The sequence below is a fragment of the Cyprinus carpio genome, chromosome B8 (genome assembly GCF_018340385.1).
Source record: "Cyprinus carpio isolate SPL01 chromosome B8, ASM1834038v1, whole genome shotgun sequence".
In the NCBI taxonomy this organism is placed as follows: Eukaryota; Metazoa; Chordata; class Actinopteri; order Cypriniformes; family Cyprinidae; genus Cyprinus; species Cyprinus carpio.
The window spans coordinates 6,495,044-6,517,575 of NC_056604.1; the positions used below are offsets into that span (position 1 = coordinate 6,495,044).

Consider the following 22,532-nt stretch of genomic DNA (forward strand, 5'->3'; position numbering starts at 1 on the left):
AAATATACTCTTTTATTAAAATTCTACTATCTTCATATTGAAGTTTCAGTTTCACAGAAGCTGTGCTCTTGGGTTCTCAGGTCCCAGATTACCTGGAGTTTATCACGCACCCCATGGACTTCTCCACCATAAAATCCAAATTGGAGGCTCACAAGTATCGCTCCATCACTGACCTTGAGGCTGATTTCAACCTCATGATCAATAACTGCCTGCTTTATAATGCTAAAGACACTGTGTTTTACCAAGCTGCAATACGCCTGAGGGACCTAGGGGGTGCTATCCTGAGGCACGCTCAGAGACAAGCCCAAAACACAGGCTTCGACCTGGACACAGGCATGCACCTGGCAGAATCGCCACATAAAAATGACTACTACCGGTGCACTTTGGAAGATGGTGAGTAGTTAACAAGAAATCATATAAAACTAAATACCAACTGTAAATTGTAGGCAGTGGTAAAGTGCCTACAATTAGGCGAGATTTCTAGACTTTTATTGTAACATGACATCATTTAGCTTTATTTTTCCAAGAATCTAATGGCATTACGTTTACCATTTGTTCTTTGTTACTAATGGTTGTTTTGTTGTGTGTGTAGTCGACACGCTGCTAGACCCTGATAATCGACTGCACATGACGACAGAAAACCAGTTGAGGGAGCTGCTAGATAAATTAGACGTGGTAACGTCCATGCGCTCGAGTGGTGCACGCACACGCCGTATACGCCTGCTCCGGCGAGAAATCAACAACATCCGCTATAAGCAGCAGTCGCGGAACTCACACACGCTCAATGGAGACCTCAAAGAGGAAGACGAGGAGGAGGATGAAGACAAGGAGATGGATGGTGAACATAACCTGTCTTCGTCAGATAAAGGTGAGAGTTGACTATGATTGGGACTCAAGAACCGGGTGTTGTTCAGAATTCCAGAATTTTTTTTTTTTATACTAGAACCATATGTTTTTCTTGACATGCAGTTCTGTTAATGGTATTTGAACGTCTGCATTATTTTTAAAGTTGGCATGAACTGTAAATTCAACATTTTGTAAATGCATGTTATTGATCCGATTGTAAGCAATTCATCAATGCATGTGTTTCGTTTAAAGTGCCCCTATTATGGGTAATGAAAGGTTCATATTTTGGTTTTGGGAGTCCCCAATAACAGTTTGACATGCATGCAAGGTCAAAAAACACTCTTTGTCTTATATGCATTTATTCTTACCTTACTTGCTCAACGACTCTCAAACGATTCGCTCAATGATTCATTTTTCCAAACCCCTCCTTTGTGTGACGCTAATCTGCGGTCATTGGTCCGATTGGTCTCATTTCCATTTCATCATACTTGTAATGCCTGATAAAGAAGCGTTTATGAGTGCAGTGCTGCTTTGTGTACAGCGTTACCGGGAAAACCGCTAATTTTACGCTCAAAAAGCGGCACCTAGTGGCAAAGAATGAATTTGCATTTATATTCAGAACAAGTTCTCAAGTTTCTGGGCAGGCAATATGCTAATGTATCATGTTGATGTCAACATGAAACTGCTTGGGATTAGTTTTAAAAACTACTCGTTTCAATGATTTAGAGTCAACTCTTTCTTTTGAGGGACAATAACTTTAAACACGGTGCAATCTCAGATTTAAAACTTTGCAGGATCTTTTCATTCACTTAGAGCTGTATTACACACTGCGTGAAAGTTAATTTTCAAAAATCCATAATGGGGCACTTAAAAAAAAAAAAAGAAAGAAAGAATAACTTTGTTTATTATAAATACACACTGCAGTTTTGTGATCTACTACTATAAAAGCTTAAGCTCTTTAAAGCAGGATGCAATTCTGATTGGCTGTTTGTGTATCAGCTGGGGAAAAAAATTATTTTGAAAGGGATTCCAAAGATATTGTTCCACTGTGCTATTATTAGCTATGTTTCCATCCAACAATTTTTATGCGCATTTTGGAATATTGCATAAAAACCGCTGTATGGAAATGGCAAGATGTTCATAAATTCTAAAAATGTGCATACAAAACTTATTAACACAATCGAGTTGGATTTACATTAACTACTATTGAAACACATTTACCGAATAAATTTCACTATGTGCATCAAAGGTCATGTGACTTTGCACAATGGGATGGTATAACTTGACTAACCAGCAGACGGATCGCATTGCACAGCATCCAAATTTTGTTTTGGTTGTTCTAAAAAAATGCCTGAATTATACAGTATTTCTGTATAATTCTCTTACACAACTGCGTTCCCAAACAGCAGGCATCCACTTCTGACAGCAATGACAGCATTTATTGATTCATCTGCTCACTCTGAGGTGCAAGTAATTTATCATATGAAAATTATTATATTCAATGGCTTCTCCTACTTTTCCTAGTGGTATTTAGTGCCAGTTTATCAGGAAGTGAAGATTTTGTTCTCTTTGGATCGTTGAATGGAAGCAGTGCTTTATTCGCAAATGTTTTATGCGATGTTACAGTTTTGCGCACGGGTTAAAATTGCATCTTGGGATGGAAACATAGCTATTGTTGTAGTTGTGGTGTGCTTTTAAATTTAGAATGAACTATAACTTTTTCATTATTGTTATAGTTACCATCCTTGTTGCGAACAGGCCTTTACTCAAAGTTCGCAAGTTGTTACTTTCATCATGTCTCACTTACAATTAACTTTTACTAATGTGTAGTTAGAAATTGTAAAGTGGAATCAGAACGAGAACCATCCCTTCAGTAAAATTTTAGATTTCTCATTCAGCAATGCCAGTCTGATTTAAGATTTTTTTTGTAACATCTGTTTGTTCTTCTTCATCTAGATGACTGTAAATCAACCCCCCCACCCATGCTGGAACCCACAGGCCTGGCTTTGTCCCCTCCACCAGCAGACACCCACCAAGAACCGCCAACTCTCCGACCCATGACATCCGACCCCAGGACGTCCCCATGCCCACCTAAGCGCCTCAAATTCAACAGCGAGAGCCAAGAGGCCTATTCAGACCCTGCACCTGTGAACAGCTGCACCAAGCCTGAGGACCGCCCGCCCGAGAACAAACTAATCAATGGCCTCTCCGCCACAGAGTCACCGACCCGGCCTGCTACAGGAGGGGTCGGCCGGCGGACGTCTGTCCTTTTCAAAAAAGCAAAAAATGGAGCAAAGCTCCAGCGTGAGAAAGACAATCAGATGCAGAATGGAAGCAGGGAGGAGGCCGTCAGCACTGACCCAGACCCAGCACACACACCCAACTGCACCGCCACCGTCAAGACTGAAACTTCAGCCCAGCCAAAACCTTCAACACCTCCGCCTATATCAACCCCAGCCAAACAGAGAGCAAGAAGCCGCAGCTGCAGTCCAGAGTGTGAGAGAACGCCCCCTCGACTCACTCTAGAGCCTGGTAAAGAAAACAGCTGCTTTACATGATGCATTTGAAATGATTTTGTGATAGGTTTGCAAGGGCACCATGATTTTGGGGGAAAATGTTATTGCAGATTTTCCATTTGTAAATGAAAATGCATTTGTTAAAAATTGTTTTGGTGAAAGCTCCAGGTTTGCACAATATCATTATGTAAAATCATTATTTTTATTATTGCCTCAAAATATTAAACAAAATAAGAAATATTGCTATCATACAAGTATATTCTACAAGTATTTAGGAAAAATAATAAACGTTTTACTGTCCAGCTGTAAAATTACAATACTAATATAATATTTATGTTATCATTTCTTGTTTAACCATCAAGCTTTTAATTGTAACCCTGTCTTATTTACTTGTAAAATAACTGCTGTCACCCCTGTGGATTTTTATATGCCTTAAACAATATATAAATGTGCTTATGGTTGCGACATCATAACCAGTACAAACTCGCTTTTGTATCAGTTTCCATAAATGGGTGGAGACCTTGGAGGGATAATTACATTTCATTTTATTTAGTTACATTTTACAAAGCATGCACAATCTTGTTTTTCATGACAAACTGAAATTGTGTTATGGATAATACTTTATACTAATGAAACCTTTCTCAAACACCCTTTTCTCTTTTTTTTTTTTTTGTTTGTTTTTTTTTTAGCTCTCACCAATGGATTCAGAAAGCACAAAGATGGCGGCTCTGACTCAGAATGCAGCTCATCTCCGACTCTCAGAGAACTGTAAGAGGAAAAACGAAAACCTGAAACCTCTCTGCATCATATAGCTCACGTGTGCAGTTAACTGTTCATTTCTGTTGCTTTCAGTGTCTCACCCCCTAAAAAGAGCCGAGGGAAACCTGCTTTGTCCAAAGTCCCTTTTTTAGAAACGGTTAACGGAGACTCTGACTACACTGGGACTGGTAAGAAATGAATCCCTATGAAATGTCAGTATATTTTTTTTTATATTTTTTTGGGCCCAAGTGGAAACTACAATCCTTGTTCTATGCAGATGTTCTGTCAAACGGTGATGCGCCTGAACCTGAACCTCTGGATTTGGTGTGGGCCAAAAGTAGAGGATATCCGTCCTACCCTGCTCTGGTGAGAGAGGGCGCTCTGCATTCATATTACGTGAATACAACACTTTGGTTCAGTTATTTTGGGTTACGCATACCAGTCAACATCTTTAGGAAAGTTTTTGTTTTTAGGCGTGAGAATTTCACCAGTCTTTCACAATAATGGGACAGGCCTGACATCAAAAGTGACCTTGTTTAAATCATTAATGCACATTCCTGGTCTGATTATGAATTATTCCAGTCCAGGGATTATCAAGCTTTTTTTGTCAGTCAAGCCCCTTTGACCTAAAACACCTCTGAGAAGTTAGTATTTCAGAATTGGCAGTCATGACAATTTTTTTTTCATAAGTGTTTTATTTTGATTGCTATTATTTAATATATTTTGATTTGTTTTTGTTTTATTAAAATAAAATATTGTACGTATATATATATATATATTTTTTATAATCTAATTATTAATTGCATCAACTTGCTTCACTAGTAAACGAAAAAGTATTTCGACTTTTTTCATTGATTTTATTATTTGTTATATTTAGTTTTTTGTATTGTTATTAAAATGTTATTTTCATAAAATAAATTAATTTGACATTTTTAGGAATTATTAGCATTTTATCAACTCACAAATCCTCTGCAGTTCCATCAACAAGCACTTATTTTCTATCAAAATAAGTATTTTATTTTGATTGTTTATTATGTTTTGAATCATTTTTATTTTATTGAAAGAAATCATTTTAATTAACTTTTTTATTATGTAATTATAACCACCTTTGTTGACTCACAAATCCCAGTTTGGAAAAACCCTGCATTAGTCCATGTTATTTAAAAATTTTATCAAAATTTGCTACACTACTTCTACACATTACTAATCCCTCATTCACAGCTTCTCATGTGCCCTATATTTTTTTCTCACCAAATAGCCTGGTTTTTTTTGGTTGTGAGCAGAGTTAAAGCAAACCACTGACATTGAAATATTAAAGGAATGGTTTGAATTGCACTTATGTTGTAGATCATAGATCCAGACATGCCTCAGGAGGGTCTTCTGCATAACGGAGTTCCCATCCCTGTGCCTCCGCTTGACGTGCTGCGCCTCGGTGAGCAGAGACAAGAAGAAGCCGGCGAGAAACTCTTCCTGGTTCTCTTCTTCGACAACAAACGCACCTGGTGAGCACAGCACTGGGGATTTACCTTGTTGTCCTTCAGCTTTATCCTCCAGACTTTGCATTTTCAAATATCCACTGTTAGTATCTGCCAGCTTTACGGGTTTCAGAAGGAACTGTGACTGAGTTTTCTGTTCTTGTGTTTGTCTCTGCAGGCAGTGGCTGCCACGAGATAAAGTGATCCCTCTTGGCGTTGACGACACGGCCGATAAACTGCGTATGATGGAGGGCAAGAAGACCAGCATCCGGAAGTCTGTGCAGGTGGCCTACGACCGAGCTATTATCCACTTGAGCAGAGTTCGAGGAGATAATGGTTTTGTCGGCTCCAACTACATGTAGAACAGAAACGCCAACCGCATCTGTCCTAACCTGCCACTCACTTGGGCCTTCTAAGGTGGGCTGAGAGCCATTTGGTTAGTGCACCAGGTACTAGACCCCTGATCATTCACTTCAGTTCAATTTAGTTTATCCATGTGTTCAACCCTCTCAGTCATTTCAGATTCAGGACAGGAAAGTACAGTGGCTTCTACCAATAATTAGTTTTTATGAGGTGTCACGAGTCTAAACCACATAGACTCAGAGTTTTAGCGTTAGGGTTTATTCAGAGCAATTAATTTCTGAAAAATTAATTTGAAATGAATGAACTTAAAGATTATAAACGTTTGAATGAATCACTGCCATTTTCTTAAGATAGCTTTTTACTTTTTAAAGTTTTACAAACCACTTCTTGTATATTGTAAAGACACTTGTGTATATGTTTTTTTTTTTTTTTTATCATATAGTATCTAATTTAATTTTTTTTCTTCTCGTTTATTGTGAAATAAATTGCCTGGAGGAAAGAAGAAATGAAGGTTGTGTATATACGTGTAAAAAGATTTTCAGATGAACTGACTTCCTACACAGTGTATCCTGCTTGTCTTTGATAGCGGATGGTGTGAGTGCGTTCATATATATGTACATTAACGGCATACGATCGTGTATGTATGTGTATATGTACCGACTCACGGTTGTCTGTGGTTAAATATATATTCTCATTTTTGATACAAAAAAGTAATTTATTTATGGACCGTAAAGAGATAAAGCAATTAAATTATATTGGTTCAAGGAAAGCAGATCTCTTATTTAAGATGATAAACTATTGCATAGGCTTTTAAGATCTAACTTCACATGTGCTTTCAGATCTGGGTTTAGTTCTTTTTAAGATTTCAAGGTGAAATGTTTGAAGGATGGTGATGAGGACATGTTGTACACTTGCTGTTATTCCCTTTTCACCATCAAGCACAGAACCTTGTATTTATTGTAGAAAGTTGTGGAGCTTTTGTTCACTGTTTATAAGATGGAACCTCTAAGAAATTTTAAGCTTGTACAAACAGCAGATTTTACCTACCCACCAAATAACCTGTCTCAAACAGTATTTTCTCATGCGGGGAAATAAATGTTCTATTGAAACTCTACTATGGCTGTGTTAATATATTGATGTTTTAAGATCATAAGCTGTTTTTCTTGATTTTAGACCTGTATTGGAAGGTGTTTTTTTTTTTTGTTGTTGTTGTTGTTGTTTTTATTTGTATAATTGACATTGTAAAGCTCTGTTGGAATGTTAGATTTCCTAATAATACATGTAGGCCATTTTTCTGTTGCAATATTACAGTACTGACTAACCAAGACGTTTGTGCTAGAAATTACTGAAAATGTACTTTGAGGCTAAGCCTAAAAATGTGGCACTGAATTTTTTTTCTTGTTTGGGTAATTTTATATATTTATGCCGTGGTCTGTCTGCGCGTCTGCAAAACTAGCCGTTGATTATCCCTTACTTATTTATTTATTTATTGGAATGCGTCATAAAAGTTCTCTACTTATCACATATCTATTACTAAATATCACTATCACTATTGTTTATTCCGAAAAATCGAAAAAACAAAAAGAGTCCCTCACAAGAGCGCACGCGCTTTTTTTACCGAATAGAAAAGTAACCAATCAGAAACACTCTCTAGCTGTCAATCATCTTGAACGCGCGGATTTGTTGAGATCGGGTTGGCTGACTAATATGAGGAGGGCGGGGCCGGGGTTTTCCCATAGGCTGGGTTTAATGGTTTTCAACACCGTCTGGCGAAAATTGAAAAAGGTGAGAATTGTTTGTAAACTATTTTATGTTTAACTTACATTTCACAACAGTATTGGGACCACTGATCTATATATGACTATATTATAGATCAGTGATTGGGACAAATATTTTTAAAGATGGGGTGATGAGGTAAATGTAATTGTTTGAAAAAATAATTAAACTGCTCAAACGTGTATTTCGTAAGGGGTCACGTGTGGTACGTAGATGCGTCATTAAATAACATTAGAAACGTTTACCGCTGGTGAGGTAATCAAGAATATATTGTCTTGAAAAATTCTTGGTGTACTGCCGCTCATGTTTTTGCTGAAATATGATATTTTTCCCCCTTTCTTTGTGGTGTACCCTTGAGTACGTGTAGGGGGCAGCAGTGAGTCAGTGCTGATGATGAAAGAATACGTGAAGGTGACGTCAGCCTACTCTATCCAGATGTGTCTTATTGTAACAGCTCTTGTCACAGATCATATTAAAATAATATTTATAGCAGAAATACACACACACATGCCTATGAGCTAATCTCTCAGGTCTCTGTTAGCAATTTGAAAAGATCACAAGTGAGTTAATCCGTCAAACTCAATGATCATAAGTGATTTATTAGCTCATTCTAACCTTAGTTTCTTTCATTCAATTACAGTCATGCGTTTAATATGATGAATTCCCAAATCAATCTTTTAAGTGTTAAATAATAGTAAGCAAGCCCTATAAAGTGTGTAATCTAGTTTATCAATAACTGGTGTAGTTTTCAATAACTTACAAAAGTACAAGTATCATTGTGTTCCCTCTTTTTTACTAAACAATATAGACCTCAACTTTGTGAGATTAATTCATTTTATTTTCTAGATTGTTCCGGGGTTCTTTATGTCCCTTAAATGGCTGAAAGATGATTAAATCTAAGCAAAAGAGAAACCGTTACTCTGTATTTCTGTAACACTCATAGCCCACTAATGTTTGTTTCAGTTTTGAACAGTTAAACATTCATATGCTGATATGTCCACTGTATCACAGCTTCATTTGTGGTCGTAGGGAAATTAAAGCAGTTGCAAGTCTTACTCTGGCTTGCGTATGATAGATTACCAACACCTGTTTTATTAGCAGATAACGCTTAGGAGTAAAACATTAGACAGACATTGCTGTTATAAATTAACAGTTCCTATTTGTAGGAAAATGAAGTCATGCACTTATTTTTAAGGGGTACCAGTAACAATCCTATAAGTTTGTTATATTGTTGTGAGGCAATAGGTTTAATCACATACTGCTTTGAATCATAACTCAAAGCATGTCACCTGAGTGTGCACTAACTATCTTATTATATCTCATTAAAGTACATAATAAACATATCTTTAAGGATAAAACTATTAAGTGGTCTTGTGTTGATAAATTAATCGTTGGGACACTTGCAACCACAAATGTCATTTTGGATTCAAAACGACAAATTTTGCCAAAAGCTTATGAATTTGCAGCACTATTTAGAAAAATGTTATTTAAAAAAAAAATTCTGAATGGCCTTGAAGCTTCTGGAGGGAATGATTACATATTAATTATTAACATGGGTCTAAAAATTGATAAATAGAACAATAAATGCAAAATCATATATAGTACAACATAAATGAAAAGCAAGAAATCCTAAAACACAAATTAAACATTTTTATTTAATGCATATAAGAAACTGTCACATCATGACGCTTACATTTGTTTTATTTGTATTAAACTAAACTATGTTTGCACACGGGTAACCAAAAGTACACTGACCTGGGATATTGTTCTGGTCAAAAATGAAAAGTGTATTGCAACAGAGATCAGATGTCATAAATCTTTCTCCCTAAAGGCTGCCTCAAGGCTGCATGTCCCAGGGCTGCTGTGGGAGAAGGGTGAGGTGGTTGTGTCGTAGTGTTCTCAGCTCTGTCAGCCGTCCCAGGAGCCTGGCGAAGCGTCGTGGGTCTTGTGCCGTCCCCTGACTGCAGCAGCAGCAAGCACGGGACAGGAGCTCCAGAATAAACTCCTGTAAGTTCTCAACGCAGCCCACCGCACGCAGAGATGGCCTGTCTGTTTCACAAGAGGGAGAAAATGGAGTTAATTTGAAACAGTTCTAAATAAAGAAAGAAAGAAAGAAATTGTATTTTGAAAAGCTTAAGCTGAACATTTATGATGGCATTTGCTGACCTATAAATATGTTCTGAATATGGTGACATGAAATGAGTAACAATTGTGTTAATCATAATCCACAGACCTGAACATAATACTGCAGTCGCTGTTAGAAGTGCATATTCAGCCTCGGTTACCGCAATAGTCACCATGCTGTGGAGGAAATTTACCATAGACCTCAAGAACTCATCATTCAAACCAAAGATAAAAAAACAAAAACAAATCACAATATTAGCAGAGTCAAAACCTTTAGACAACTGGACTTGGACTCTAAAGACTCTAATGATACATCACTTGGATTATCCTGCCATGATTATCACTGTGCATTACAGATCACCTGAGTGTGTCAGTGTCCTGTGGCTGTTCCCAGTCTTGGACTCTAAAGTTTTCACCCAATCAGGGTTTGAGTTATTCGAATTTGCTGAGTATAAAGCTGGTGATAGAAAACATAGCAGTGAGTCATGTGTTGAGTTTTCCATTTCAAATGAAAATTTTAACAATGCTTTATTAACACAATTTATTTTTAGCACACACGATTAAGCTAAGCTTATAAAAACTCACATTGTCCCAGACACCGATATTTTAACTACTGCTGTCAAACGATTAATCACATCCAAAATAAAAGTTTTTGATTACATAATATTTGTATGCGTGCTGTGTATATTTATTATGTATATATAAATACACACACATGCATGTATATATTTCAGAAAAATGTTATGTTTATATATTAAATAATTTTTTTTAAAAAATTGATTATATGGACATATAGACATGTTAATACATGTAAATATTTTCAAAATATATACTGTATGTATGTGTGTTTATTTATATATACAAAACACACATTATGCCAACAAAAACTTTTATTTTGTATACAATTAATCACGATTAATTATTTGACAGCATTAATTTTAACTATTCATAAAAGACGAATCACCGTCTGGCCGACTGAAATTTCAATATGGATATAAAGAATAGGATTTTTCTGTAGTAGTACAGCACATTGTGAGTCTATGTTAGCACTGTTTGCTTTTAAAAAAAAAAAGACACTTGGGTCCCGTTCTTCGTACGTCGCTAACTAAGTTAGCTGGATTTGATTGTTGATGATTTGGCATGATCTAAGATAGTTTGGTTCTTCGAAGCTCATCCCGGAGTTGCTGTCATAGCAACAGGTCCATAAACTTAAAACTGCTCGGAAACAGGCTTATTTCATGTAAACAGGATTAGATTGCATCTTTTTAAGCAGAATTGATACTTCAAATCTGTCCGATACCACCGCTGCTTTATTACAAGAGCATCCTACTGATCCAGGGACAATCATTGAAAATAATAATAATTAAAAAATTAATTTAAAGATAATATAATAACGTTCTGTAGTCTTTAACACAGCCAGTTTTACTCACTGAACGATTTATTTGTCATAAAAAAAATTACTTCATAATCGTATTAGAGTCTTACACACATGCAGTACAGATAATGTAGAGTCGTGCAGTAATTTAAGTGATGACAGCTTTATGGGAGTGGCTTGATGGAGCGCAGGAGACGCAGATAACATGATCTTGACCATTAAGAAACTTAATGCTGTCACGTAACAAATCTGTTCAAATATGAAATTAAATGAATTGCTAATTACTACATTGAAATAAAAATGTAAAGTCTGTACAAATATTAGAAATCATGATTATAAATAATTGGTAATCATGTAAATTAAAATAAAATAAAAACAGTGCACATTTCATTCATCTATTATAACATTTAGTTTTGTTCGCTTGGTTGTTTCCTTATAAAAGTCCAGAAATTTGTCAAGTTTTTCGTCAGGTGTCTTTTTTAATTTTATGATGTCATAAGGTTGCCGTCTTGCCGCCAAGTCGCTGGATTGCTGATCGTGGTTTCGAGTATCAATACATAACCCCTTTTAAACCAACCCATGAACATGCAATTATCTCAGATAACTCAATCCAGCCATACTAATCATCAACAACAGGTGCGTTCGAAGAATCGAATTAGCCAGATCCTGATTACCACGATGATATCATCTTGGATGTGACATTTCATCTCAGATGTAATAAGCGATTTACGAAGAACGAGCCCCTGATGTCAGACTTAACAAGCAGATTACGTGATAATGAATGATATTACCATTGCTAACACTAGTGGGGTTCTCTGAGAACTGCTGAGCCAAGAGTAGGAACATGACTTCAACTGAAGAGCTGGACAGAAGAGTGTTCTGGTCAGAACCATCCAAAAGCTCAAACCCTAAACAACAGATAACCACAAATTAGATGTGTTCAGAGGTGTGTGGTGTGATCTGAGAGAAGTTGCATGAAACTAACCAGGTACACTCCTCAAAAATTGCAAAAGCTTCTCCGTCTGTGGAGGAGTCAGATCTATATTGTTTGTCAAACATGACCACAGAGGCACCTGGGGAAAGAAAAAGAGTGATATCTTATGATATATTAAGAGCAGTATGTGTGTTTTCATTTTTAATGAAAAGAAAAAACATACCCGACAGTGCGTGTTGTCTTGAATTATGTACCTGCGATAAGCCTCAACAATTCTATTCAGAATGCATCTCTGCTCTCTGGAGAAACCAGATACCTGCAAACAGCATTTTGAAGACAAGACACTAGTTCTGAATTTTTAAAATATAACAGGCTTCAAATCTTACTAAAACTCCAATTTCATGCTCGGACAGGCTAAATAAAACAGGAGCGCTTTACCCGAGTGGTGAATCTGCTGGTGGATGAGACACTTCTGCTTTCAGAGTATTCGTCTTCAGCTCTTCCTGTTGAAACATTGTGTCCTCTGTACTTTGAGCCCTTCCTCAGTCTCTTCGACTGGCATTGCACCTCTGTAAGCAGACCTGACAAAAAGACACCAGCAATCAGCTAATGCTGATAGTGTTTTATGCAAACTCAACATCCAATTAGATTTTAAGTGTTTTTGTGTGAAGTGGCATCTGACGTTATCGGTTTTCCCAGAAATGACAGAAAACCTCGTGAAGAGTTTTTACGTCAATCTCACACTCTGCCAGCATCCCGACGGCTCTGCATTTGCGCAGTCTGCAGTCCTGACACTTTCTCCGCATGTACATGTCCATCTCGCAGCTTCCACCACTCTTGCAGCGGTACACTGCCTTTTTTGTCACACTGCGTCTGAAGAAACCTAAGACGAGAAAGATACACAACTGTTTAAAAAGTTTGGTGGTTGGTAAGTCTTTTTTGATGGTTTTATAAGAAGTATTTTCTACTTAACAAGGCCGCATTTATTTGATAAAAAATTCAGTTAAATCAGTAATGATGTGAAATTATACAATTTAAAATAATTATTTTAAAATGTAATTTATTCCTGATGGCAAAACTGAATTTTCAGCATCATTACTCCAGTCTTCTGTGACACACGATGTTTCAAAAATCATTCTAATATGCTTGATATGGTGCCAATTTGGTGCTAGTAAAAATAGTTATGATGCTTAATTTGTTCATGATTTCTGTAAAAACAGGATTTTCAGGATTATTTGAGTAATAGAAAGTTGAAAAAAATGGCATTTATTTGAAATAGCAGTCTCTTGTAACATTATAAATATATTTACTGTCACTTTTAATCAATTTAATGCATCCATGCTGAATAAAAGTATAATTGTTTTTCAAAAAAAAAAATGTACTGACCCCAAACGTTTGAATATTAGTGTATATTCTTAAAATTGGGGTCTTTCTCATTGAGGGGAACAAAACAAAAATTTTGATCAGTTGAGGATATATCCAAGCAACTAGCAATAGCAAGAACCAAGTCATAGTTCACTGCTATTGGCTATTTAAAAAAAAAAAGAGAGAGAGAGAGAGACAAGCTCTTAGATATGTCCCACCCCACTTCGTAGTTCCAAAGGAAATGTGGCAACACAGGAAAGAAAAGTGTGTTTGTCAAGCTATTACATGCAGTTTTATAAGCACTTATTTTGGACATTAATAAACACTGTAAATTCAAGAAGTGCATCATGGATTATCGTTGCATTAAAATTCAGTGCTGTTGTGATCGTCCAACCTTTGCATCCCTCACAGGTGAGGGCATTGTAGTGATATCCTGAGGCTTTATCTCCACACACCACACACAGCTCATCCTGGCCCTTCACTCGAGCTCCATGGCCCATCCTGGGTCTTTTTAGCACTGGAAGACCGACAATGCTCCCTCTTGTTGGGCTTTGGACCTCCATGTCTGGCTCACAGGTGAACTCAGAGCACTGATGGCTGTAGGGGTACGGCGGGTTGCACGCTTGAGCGTTTGGCGCTCCATACATTGAAAACTGCACATTGACGTGGCTGAATGGCTGCTGGCCATAGAGAGGACTTTGTAGATCTGGTTCCTGATAAGAGCAGCTCAGCGGATCCACAAGAACATCTGCAGCAAGGATTGAAGAACATCTTGATAAATGAAATGATTCACAAGAAATATATTCCTTTTTCACATGATTCTCGAATTACCTAACCTTTTATGAGCCCTTTGGGACGTAATAAAAAAAATCCCAGAGCAAGACCTTTTGAATCTTTTCTGTCTCTGGAAACAGGAAGCAGCTGAAGAGGTTACAGTTTTGTTTATGATGGTTGTTTGCTTTGTAGCTTATGGGGTTTTTATAACCGTACAGAACGGAGCCTTCCTGATGTTTTCTCTGTCGGCGGGAAGGTTGTGAAGATGGATTTTAAATATGAGTTCCCCCATAGAGGGAACATGTGTCACAACTGGCAGCATTTCTGAATCACATCTGCACAAGTCTTGACAGACACTCCAGAACTAGTAGTGACAACAAGCAAATGGATGAAATATTTCACATGAGAAAAACTTATATTTGAGTAAAACTCTTCTCTCATCCAACCAATTCCAGCAAATCCATCTCTGTTTTTCCATGTCATCCATAAATATCCTTCTGCATTGTGGTGGTCTCTTTACTGGCCTTCAATCCTGTCTTTCTCACAGATGTTTTATGTCCCGTTACAGCTAGAGCATAACTTTCCGGTGCTAGTATCTGTTTGTACACCACTGGAGTTTTTCATAAACATTCATGTTGACGAGAAGCTGCTAATATACTACCATCGACTGTCCTTCCAGACGCCACAGAGAGTTAAACGATAAAACGAAACTGAGACTTTGACAAAGCACTATTTGGACATTAATTGTTTCTCAAGGCAACATCTGGGAAATAATATTTGGACATTCAGATGTACATGTAATGAATTCAGGTATAAAGTAGTCGACAAACCACTGTGAATAATACATGATCGGTCACATGACCATATTTCAACATGACATCAGTAATGACAAAGTTAAATGGAATTTTATTCCAATTATCCAGTGTCCAGATCTCTTGGAAAGATCGATGTGCATATTTTACACGTATTTTTATTTATTTGTTTATTCATTTTTTTTATATATATATTGCCATTATAGTGCCACAAAAAATAAGATACTATATTAAATATTATTATAATATACTATTATCACATTTCTTAATGTTCTTAATTAGTTTTTGCATTTTCAGTTTTTTGTTTTAGTAATTTTATTTCCTTTTCTATATTTTATTAGTTTTATTTTCTTAAAATTTGTATTTAGTTTTAAGTTTGAGCAATTATTTAGTAATTACATCAACAAGGGAAAATTGGTTTTTAATAATTTTAGTTATTAACAATAACAAGACTGATTCAATGAAAGTCAGTGGGGTCCAAAACAAGGTTGGTGCCCATTGACTTCTATTGTATGACCAAAACACACATTTTCCAAAATATCTTCTTTTGTGTTGGAAAAAATAAATAAATAAAAAATTCTTCAGGGTCTGGACAAAATAAGCGTGAGTAAATGATGACAGAATTTTAAGGGACCTATCACTTTAACAATATTGTAATTCTATAAGCAACAGATTTATATAGTAAAACATAATCTTACCATAGTACTGTGGCGGCTCTGTGATGTCATACGTGTCTGATGCAGAGAGGTAGCCACTGACTGACATGCTCATCTCAGGATCTGTCCCCTCTCTCATCTGATCAGTTGGATTCTCGCTCTTCACAGAGAATGTCTGAATCTATAAAAGAACACAAAAGCTTTCATTCACCCTGTTTGAGGACCATAATCCAATGCCTTCAAACCTTTCTTCAGCAAGCCCTCCAACCCCAGAGAAAGACAAGTTATTTTAGGCTTCACTGTCACGAAAAGGTTATGACAGAACTCAGCGAAGGCTGTTGAGATCTCCGTCTGTGCTCCTCTGGGGCTATGAGAGGATCTGAAGAGCACTGACTGTGAGAATTAGACGAGAGGCGAGGCCTGTGTGTCCAAACAGCTGCTCTGGCATGAGTTTCACAAAAAAGGCCTCACAAAGAGCAGTCCGTCCCAAAAGCCTTCAACAGGTTTGGCCTGTAGCAGACTCCCAGCATTCAACAGCAGCTGTGTGAACGTACCTAAACTTGCACTCTTGTCCAGTAACTGGAAAGAGGACCTGCAATACACTTTAAAGCGAGCGGCTATTTTGGTTGTTTACTGAATGATATCCTCAGGGAGCAATTTTGTGGCTCAAACTAGTGCAAAGCTTCATCAAGTTGACATTGAGAAGAACTTTTATCCAAAGCTATTTGAAAATTGCCCTTTTCATAACTCCAGCTCTTACAATTAACTATCACTTAGAGAAGATCCCTACACTGTAAGAAAAAAAAATCTATAGAAAAATGAAAATATACTAGTTTTCTGTCAGGACATTACCTGTTTTCTTTAACTCTATTATATTACACAATGCAATGTATTGTATCTGAACATGCTCATGCTGCAAACCAATGTCAGCATTGTTGTGAACAATTAGTTATTGCACACAAATTCCAGAGTATACCAATATAATCCAGCAGTGGTATTAAACAAAACTTTCACTTTCACTTCCCCAGTTCCATGTGAATATAAACAATAAGCCCTCTAACATGAATGAAACTGAAAATGTGTTGATTTTGTTCAACTAGTCAGTTCACACATGCAGAAGGCTGTATTGCATACCCCCTTTGCCAAGTAGAATGATTAAAATATAGTTACAGGACTAATCAAATTTTTAGGGGGCCATATTTTTACAGACTTGTCTTAAAGTGTAACCCTAAAAATCAAATAAGTCCTGGAACAATAAAACATCAAGGGTGTTGATTCAGGACCACATCCTGCTAGGGAAAAATCACTGAGAATATAATGAATTATTCAAGAATGACGTGATCAAAAGAGGTATGCAATATGGGTTGCTTTGTGAACTGACTAGCTGAACAAAATCAAGGTGAAACATTTTCAGTTTCATTTACATTTCCGTGAATGGGAGAGAAGTGAAGGAGAAAGCTTTGCTTTAATAATTTGCATGCAAACTAATTAGCACAATTACGCTGATATTTGCTTGCTACATGAGCATGTTGTGACACAATACTAAGAATTTGTTAAAATGCATAATGAGTATCTGTAGTAATATTTAGCACATTTTTTATTTACATGGTGTGATAAACTGCAAATATTATATTTTGTATATAGGCTACTGTTTAAAGGTTTGGGGTCAGTAAGGTATTTTAAAATGTTTTTGGAAAAATCTAATATGCTCACATAGGCTGAATTTATTTGATCAAAAGTACAGTGAAAACATTAATATACTGAAATATTATTACAATTTAAAATAACCATTTTCTATTGGAAAATATTGGCAAAGGTCATTTTTTTCCTGTGATGGCAAAGCTGAATTTTTAGAAATAGACATTATAATATGATGTATACATACGTGTATATATATATATATATATATATATATATATATATATATATATATATATATATATATATATATTAGGGCTGTCAAATGATTAATCACGATTAATCACATCCAAAATAAAAGTTTTGTTTACATAATATATGTATGTGTACAGGGTATATTTATTATGTATATATAAATACACACACATAAATTATATATTTAGAAAATATTTACATGTATATACATTTATATATTTTATATTCTTATATTTTATATTATACATAAATATATTTAATATATAAACATATTCTTAAATATATACATGCATGTGTTTGTATTTATATATACATAATATACACAGTATACACACATATATTATGTAAACAAAACTTTTATTTTGGATGTGATTAATCGTGATTAATCATTTGACAGCCCTAATATATATATGATATAAATAGATTTGATCTTCAAGATTCTTTGATGAATAGAAAGTTCAATAGAAAGGCTAGCGTTTATTTGTCATTAAAGCCTTTCATGTTAAAGCCTTTGCTGTCATTTTTGATCAGTTAAATGTACCCTTGCTGAATAAGCAGTGGTTTCTTTCTTTCTTTCTAAAAAAAATCATACTGACTCCAAACCTTTGAACAGTATCAATCTTTTTTTTTCCCAGAAGCACTTTTTCACTATTAATGTTTTGAGCAATCATTCAAAGTTCAACATCACTTGCATGACATACGAGTTCACAGAAATCCTGTAGTGCTCAATATTACAGTTACCAGCATCTCATACTGAATTCTTTTATAGCATGCATGCAAAATAAATAAATAAAAAACACACATTATTAATGGGGGGCAATTCACTGTCTTTCAAATCTACACCTTAGATCCTCTGAACTATAATTCCTCCTGCTCTCATTCTTTTTAACTTTGTGTTCTGTGTGGCAATGTGGGTCACTCTCTGTTTCCCAAGAGGAATGACAGAGTGACATCCAGCTCATCTCTGGAGCTTTAGGGAGTGTTTATACACGCTGTGTTTGCCACGGCTCTGTTTGTCATGCAGTTAATCTTTGACATTGAAAAGATTGAAGACTGCAAGAATCTAACCTTCCCACCCAATATACTTTAGACCCCATGAAGGGGCAGGCTTTCCTGAAAACTCCTCAAATTATGACACGGACGCTCACACGTACCCTCTCGTATCCTGCCCGTTGAGCTGACATAGAACATCCTCGATGGCGTTATTGTGGTAGCATCTCAAAGAGACTGACCTCGGTTTCGCAGTGTCGAAATACAGATATCATTAGTGCCTCTGAGACCCAAGGGAGGGAAATTTTTGCTATCTCTCCCATGCCATCCATCACAATGACTGTGGATCTTTCCTTAAAAAAAATCTGCACGATTAACAAAACGACCTTCTCTGAACTCCATGGATGGTTCATTCCAGATGGGGTTAAAGGGAGCAAAGCTCCAATGGGTTTGAACACTCATTAATTTTTCACGCAGTTTTCACAAGAACATAAATAGCAACAATATAAATAAACATGCCTTCAGCATATCATAACAGTTGTTCATTCTTAAAAAGAAAGATCCCAAAAAGTAGTTCTCAGCAATGCCACAGAAGAACCATTTTTGGTTCCCCAAAGAGCCTTTTAGTGAACATTTGTAAAAATAACTATTTTTTCTTAGTGTGAAGAACATTTTTCCACTTTAAAGATTCCATGGATGTCAAAGGTTCTTCATTGAACCATGAAATCCATTTATGAACATTTCTTTTTAAAAGTGTTGGATGAAAGTTTTGTTCAAGAAGCCCTTAAGGGAGTACAGTTTGCTTTGTAAGAACCATCGTGTTAAACATCTAGAAACATCCAGACAGCACTGTATCTGCTATTTTCATTTGCCCACATATTATCTTTTTTTGATATTAGCTAGCTGCTCATAGACAGGCCGTGTTTACAGTTTTAAGCAGGACACAGGATTCTAAACATCTAGGGGATGTTAGACTAAAGTCCAGAGGTGCTTGTAATGTTTTGAATGTAGATGATTATCAACAGTGGTTTATCGCGAGAGACTGATGTAAGGCTGGTTAACTCAGTGATAATGAACATGTGAGGTATCCACATAGATAACACAGTTGAAGCAGTCCAGTCTTAAAAAACAAAGTGCATATTGATTAAATGTCAACTTATCATTGATTTCTGTCTGCGATGTTGACTTCCGTGTAGCAGCTCACAGACAGAATAAACATGCAACAGAATGTCTAAATGGCTGCTCAACAAACGCCAACATTTCAAACATTCTTAAGTTGTTTGTTAGATTTGGAATGTTGAGAAACAGAACTGTCATGTTCACACTGACCCACCACAGCCAAGAACTAAAGATGATGTTTGTTGTGTGAGTGTGAAGCAGACTTTAGTCACTTAGCAAAGGAAGTTAGAAAGGTATAAACTGATTTGCAAAATGTCAAGACATTCATGAAACTTTGTTCAACTCAACAAAATGTCTTTCTTGCTTATAGAGTTAATTAAAAAAAAAAATTTTTCTAAAAGAGATTAATAATTTTATTCAGCAAGGATTTCTTTGCATTTAATTGATCAAAGGTGACAATAAAAATACTTATAAACTTGCCATTTCTGTTTATTAAAGATTAGGGTTAGGGATAAAATGAGAAAACATGCATTAAAAATGCATCACAGTTTCCTGAAAAATATTAAGCACGAAAATTGTTTTCAACATTGATAATAAACAATAAATGTCTCTTGAGCTGCAAATCATCATATTAGAACGATTTTCTGAAGGATCATGTGACACCAAAGACTAGAGTAATGATGCTGAAGATTTAACTTTGCATCACAGGAATAAATATATTAGAAAACAGTGATTTTTAATAATTTAATAATATTTCACAATATAACTATTTATATATACAGTAGTCAACATTTGAAGTGGATCAAAACCAAACCAAAACAATACCTATTCTTGTCTTAGGACAACTTTGGTTAACTTTTTTGATCCACTTTACTGTATATACTGTATATATACAAATATACATATACATATATATATATATATATATATATGGTGTGTGTGTGTGTGTGTGTGTGTGTGTTGGTAAAATAAATGTAGCATTGGTTAGCATTAGAAACTACATTCAAAATCATTTAAAATATTTAACCAACCCCAAGATAAAAAGATAGATAGATAGAACATTTCTTTATCTAAGGAACCAATTAATGAGGTTCATTCTGGGATGCTTTATAAACAAAGCAGACTTTATGTATGCAGGACACGTACTGCTGCTTTTTTTATAATCCATTCAAAACCATCCATTAAAAACTGTATCATTTTAAAAACTCTTTTAAAGAGATTCAAGAATAGTTATTTGATATTTTAAGAATTTACCAAAACGCTCTACTGGTAGCGCTGAGAATTTGTAGAGAAAACCGATTTTGTGTACTCACCAGCGCTGATGTTGCATGTGCTGGATCTCAGCTTGCTGTGCCTCTTGCATTTGTGATGTTGACAGCAGTTCAGCCCCTGACGTCCAACACTTGCCAAACACACACTGGAACACACATGCGCAAAACAAACAGCGCTTCCCTCCAACACAAACCATTAATTCAAACACATACCAGTACATGTGAGTTTAAACACAGGGTCACGGAAAGTCGATAATACACCAAGAAGGACAATTTAACATTGTCCTGTCCAGCTTTTAAGATCAACTTCAAAGCTGGCGTAAAAAGTTAAGAACCGATATTTAATGGTTTGGACCTGTTGCACAGAATCAGAAAGGGAAGTGATGGGAATGAGGAGCTGTTTAAGTGAAATAATGATGTTTCACTATGTGAATGAGTGGGCTCATTAGAACATTCCCAGCAGCCCAGTGTTTATAAACAGCCCTAGTTCATCTAGCTGATGGATGAGCGCACGCTATCTCTCCGTTCTTCCTGCCGCTCCTCAGAGAACATCCTTGCTCAGCCAGGGTTTCACAACCACTCCGATACACTCCCACGTGTCACTACACAATTCAGCTGCAGGCACGCAACTCAAGACCCCCTTATCTGTCTCTCTCTTCCTCACGCACACACAGAGACCCCAACCCCTCTTCTGCTTCATGGGTGGGCCCTTCATGTCCTTCGCTGGGGGCAGAGGGGACATTCTAAGGGTTGCAGATCCCGCCCTGATGCTCTTAACTCACAGGATGCTATTGACAGCGACTGTTATAATGAGGAAAAACAACATAGATGTGTTTTTCCAGGAACAACAGGGCTGCTGATATGAACCACAGGGTAGACAATGTTCTTCCTGAAACAAAAATGTTTCCAAGAAATTCAAATAGGCACTGTTTTGGAACCTACTGAGCTGACTACATTATAAGGTAACAGTAGCACAAAAGCAACGCAAACATTATTCCAAAAGTTACACAGGACAATTACAAAGCCTTCTAAGAATTAGCTTATTTTGGCCAAATTCAAAGGCAGCATCAAAAGGAAATCCAATAATGTACTGCAAGTTCTTCGAGTTTGTCGGCAGACAAATTTTACACATTTGTCTGCTGTATATTTCTATATAAAGGAACACTATTGATATGACACAGAATTGCTCTCTATGGAGATCAGTGTTCTTTTATTGTTAAAGGGACAGGTCACCCAAAATAAATTTCTGTCATTAATTACTCACCCTCATGTCGTTCCAAACCTGTAAGACCCTTGTTCGTCTTCAGAACACAAATTAAGATATTTTGGATGAAATCCTAGAGCTTTCTGACCCTGCCAACGGCATTGCAATACTCTCCTGAATGCATGGCAGAGATTGACATGAAGAGAAGAATTGTTGAATAAAGTCATTATTTGTGGGGGGGTTTGCACACAAAAAGTATTCTCATTGCTTCATAAAATTA

General features: G+C 36.2%; 2 protein-coding genes across 4 annotated transcripts in view; one reads left to right on the forward strand and one right to left on the reverse strand.

The window, feature by feature from the left end:
• The window catches only part of LOC109080605 (bromodomain and PHD finger-containing protein 3-like), a 15,445-nt gene extending 8,372 nt beyond the window's left edge, over positions 1-7,073 (forward strand). The window contains exons 6-13 of the mRNA XM_042729370.1: positions 81-393; positions 593-868; positions 2,803-3,378; positions 4,052-4,130; positions 4,215-4,309; positions 4,399-4,487; positions 5,469-5,623; positions 5,775-7,073. Coding sequence (XP_042585304.1) covers positions 81-393; positions 593-868; positions 2,803-3,378; positions 4,052-4,130; positions 4,215-4,309; positions 4,399-4,487; positions 5,469-5,623; positions 5,775-5,958 — 1,767 coding nt within the window. The 3' untranslated portion in view covers positions 5,959-7,073. The remainder of the gene's footprint in view (positions 1-80; positions 394-592; positions 869-2,802; positions 3,379-4,051; positions 4,131-4,214; positions 4,310-4,398; positions 4,488-5,468; positions 5,624-5,774) is intronic.
• A 2,289-nt stretch (positions 7,074-9,362) lies between these two features.
• On the reverse strand, positions 9,363-21,628 carry LOC109080606 (bile acid receptor-like). 3 transcript variants are annotated; one of them, XM_019095639.2, is made up of 11 exons: positions 21,091-21,490; positions 15,818-15,956; positions 13,928-14,281; positions 12,911-13,051; positions 12,607-12,749; positions 12,392-12,484; positions 12,220-12,307; positions 12,026-12,142; positions 10,221-10,316; positions 9,969-10,082; positions 9,363-9,784 (listed from the first exon to the last, which is right to left on the reverse strand). In XM_019095639.2, exons 2-11 carry the CDS (start codon positions 15,912-15,914, stop codon positions 9,573-9,575), a joined length of 1,455 nt encoding a protein of 484 aa, XP_018951184.2. In that variant the 5' UTR covers positions 15,915-15,956; positions 21,091-21,490; the 3' UTR covers positions 9,363-9,572. The 3 variants fall into 3 exon arrangements, with proteins under 3 accessions (XP_018951184.2, XP_042585305.1, XP_042585306.1); XM_042729371.1 differs by having other exon boundaries at positions 12,220-12,484; positions 21,091-21,519; XM_042729372.1 differs by lacking the exon at positions 10,221-10,316 and having other exon boundaries at positions 12,220-12,484; positions 21,091-21,628.
• Between the last annotated feature and the right edge of the window lie 904 nt (positions 21,629-22,532).

Excerpts from the sequence above, each read along its gene's own strand:
- LOC109080606 (XM_042729371.1), bottom strand. The coding sequence starts at position 15,914 with ATGAGAGAGGGGACAGATCCTGAGATGAGCATGTCAGTCAGTGGCTAC. Across the intron at positions 12,485-12,606 it reads CCAGCAGATTCACCACTCGG|GTATCTGGTTTCTCCAGAGA; the intron begins GTAAAGCGCTCC and ends TGCTGTTTGCAG. Across the intron at positions 12,143-12,219 it reads ATTTTTGAGGAGTGTACCTG|GGTTTGAGCTTTTGGATGGT; the intron begins GTTAGTTTCATG and ends TCTGTTGTTTAG.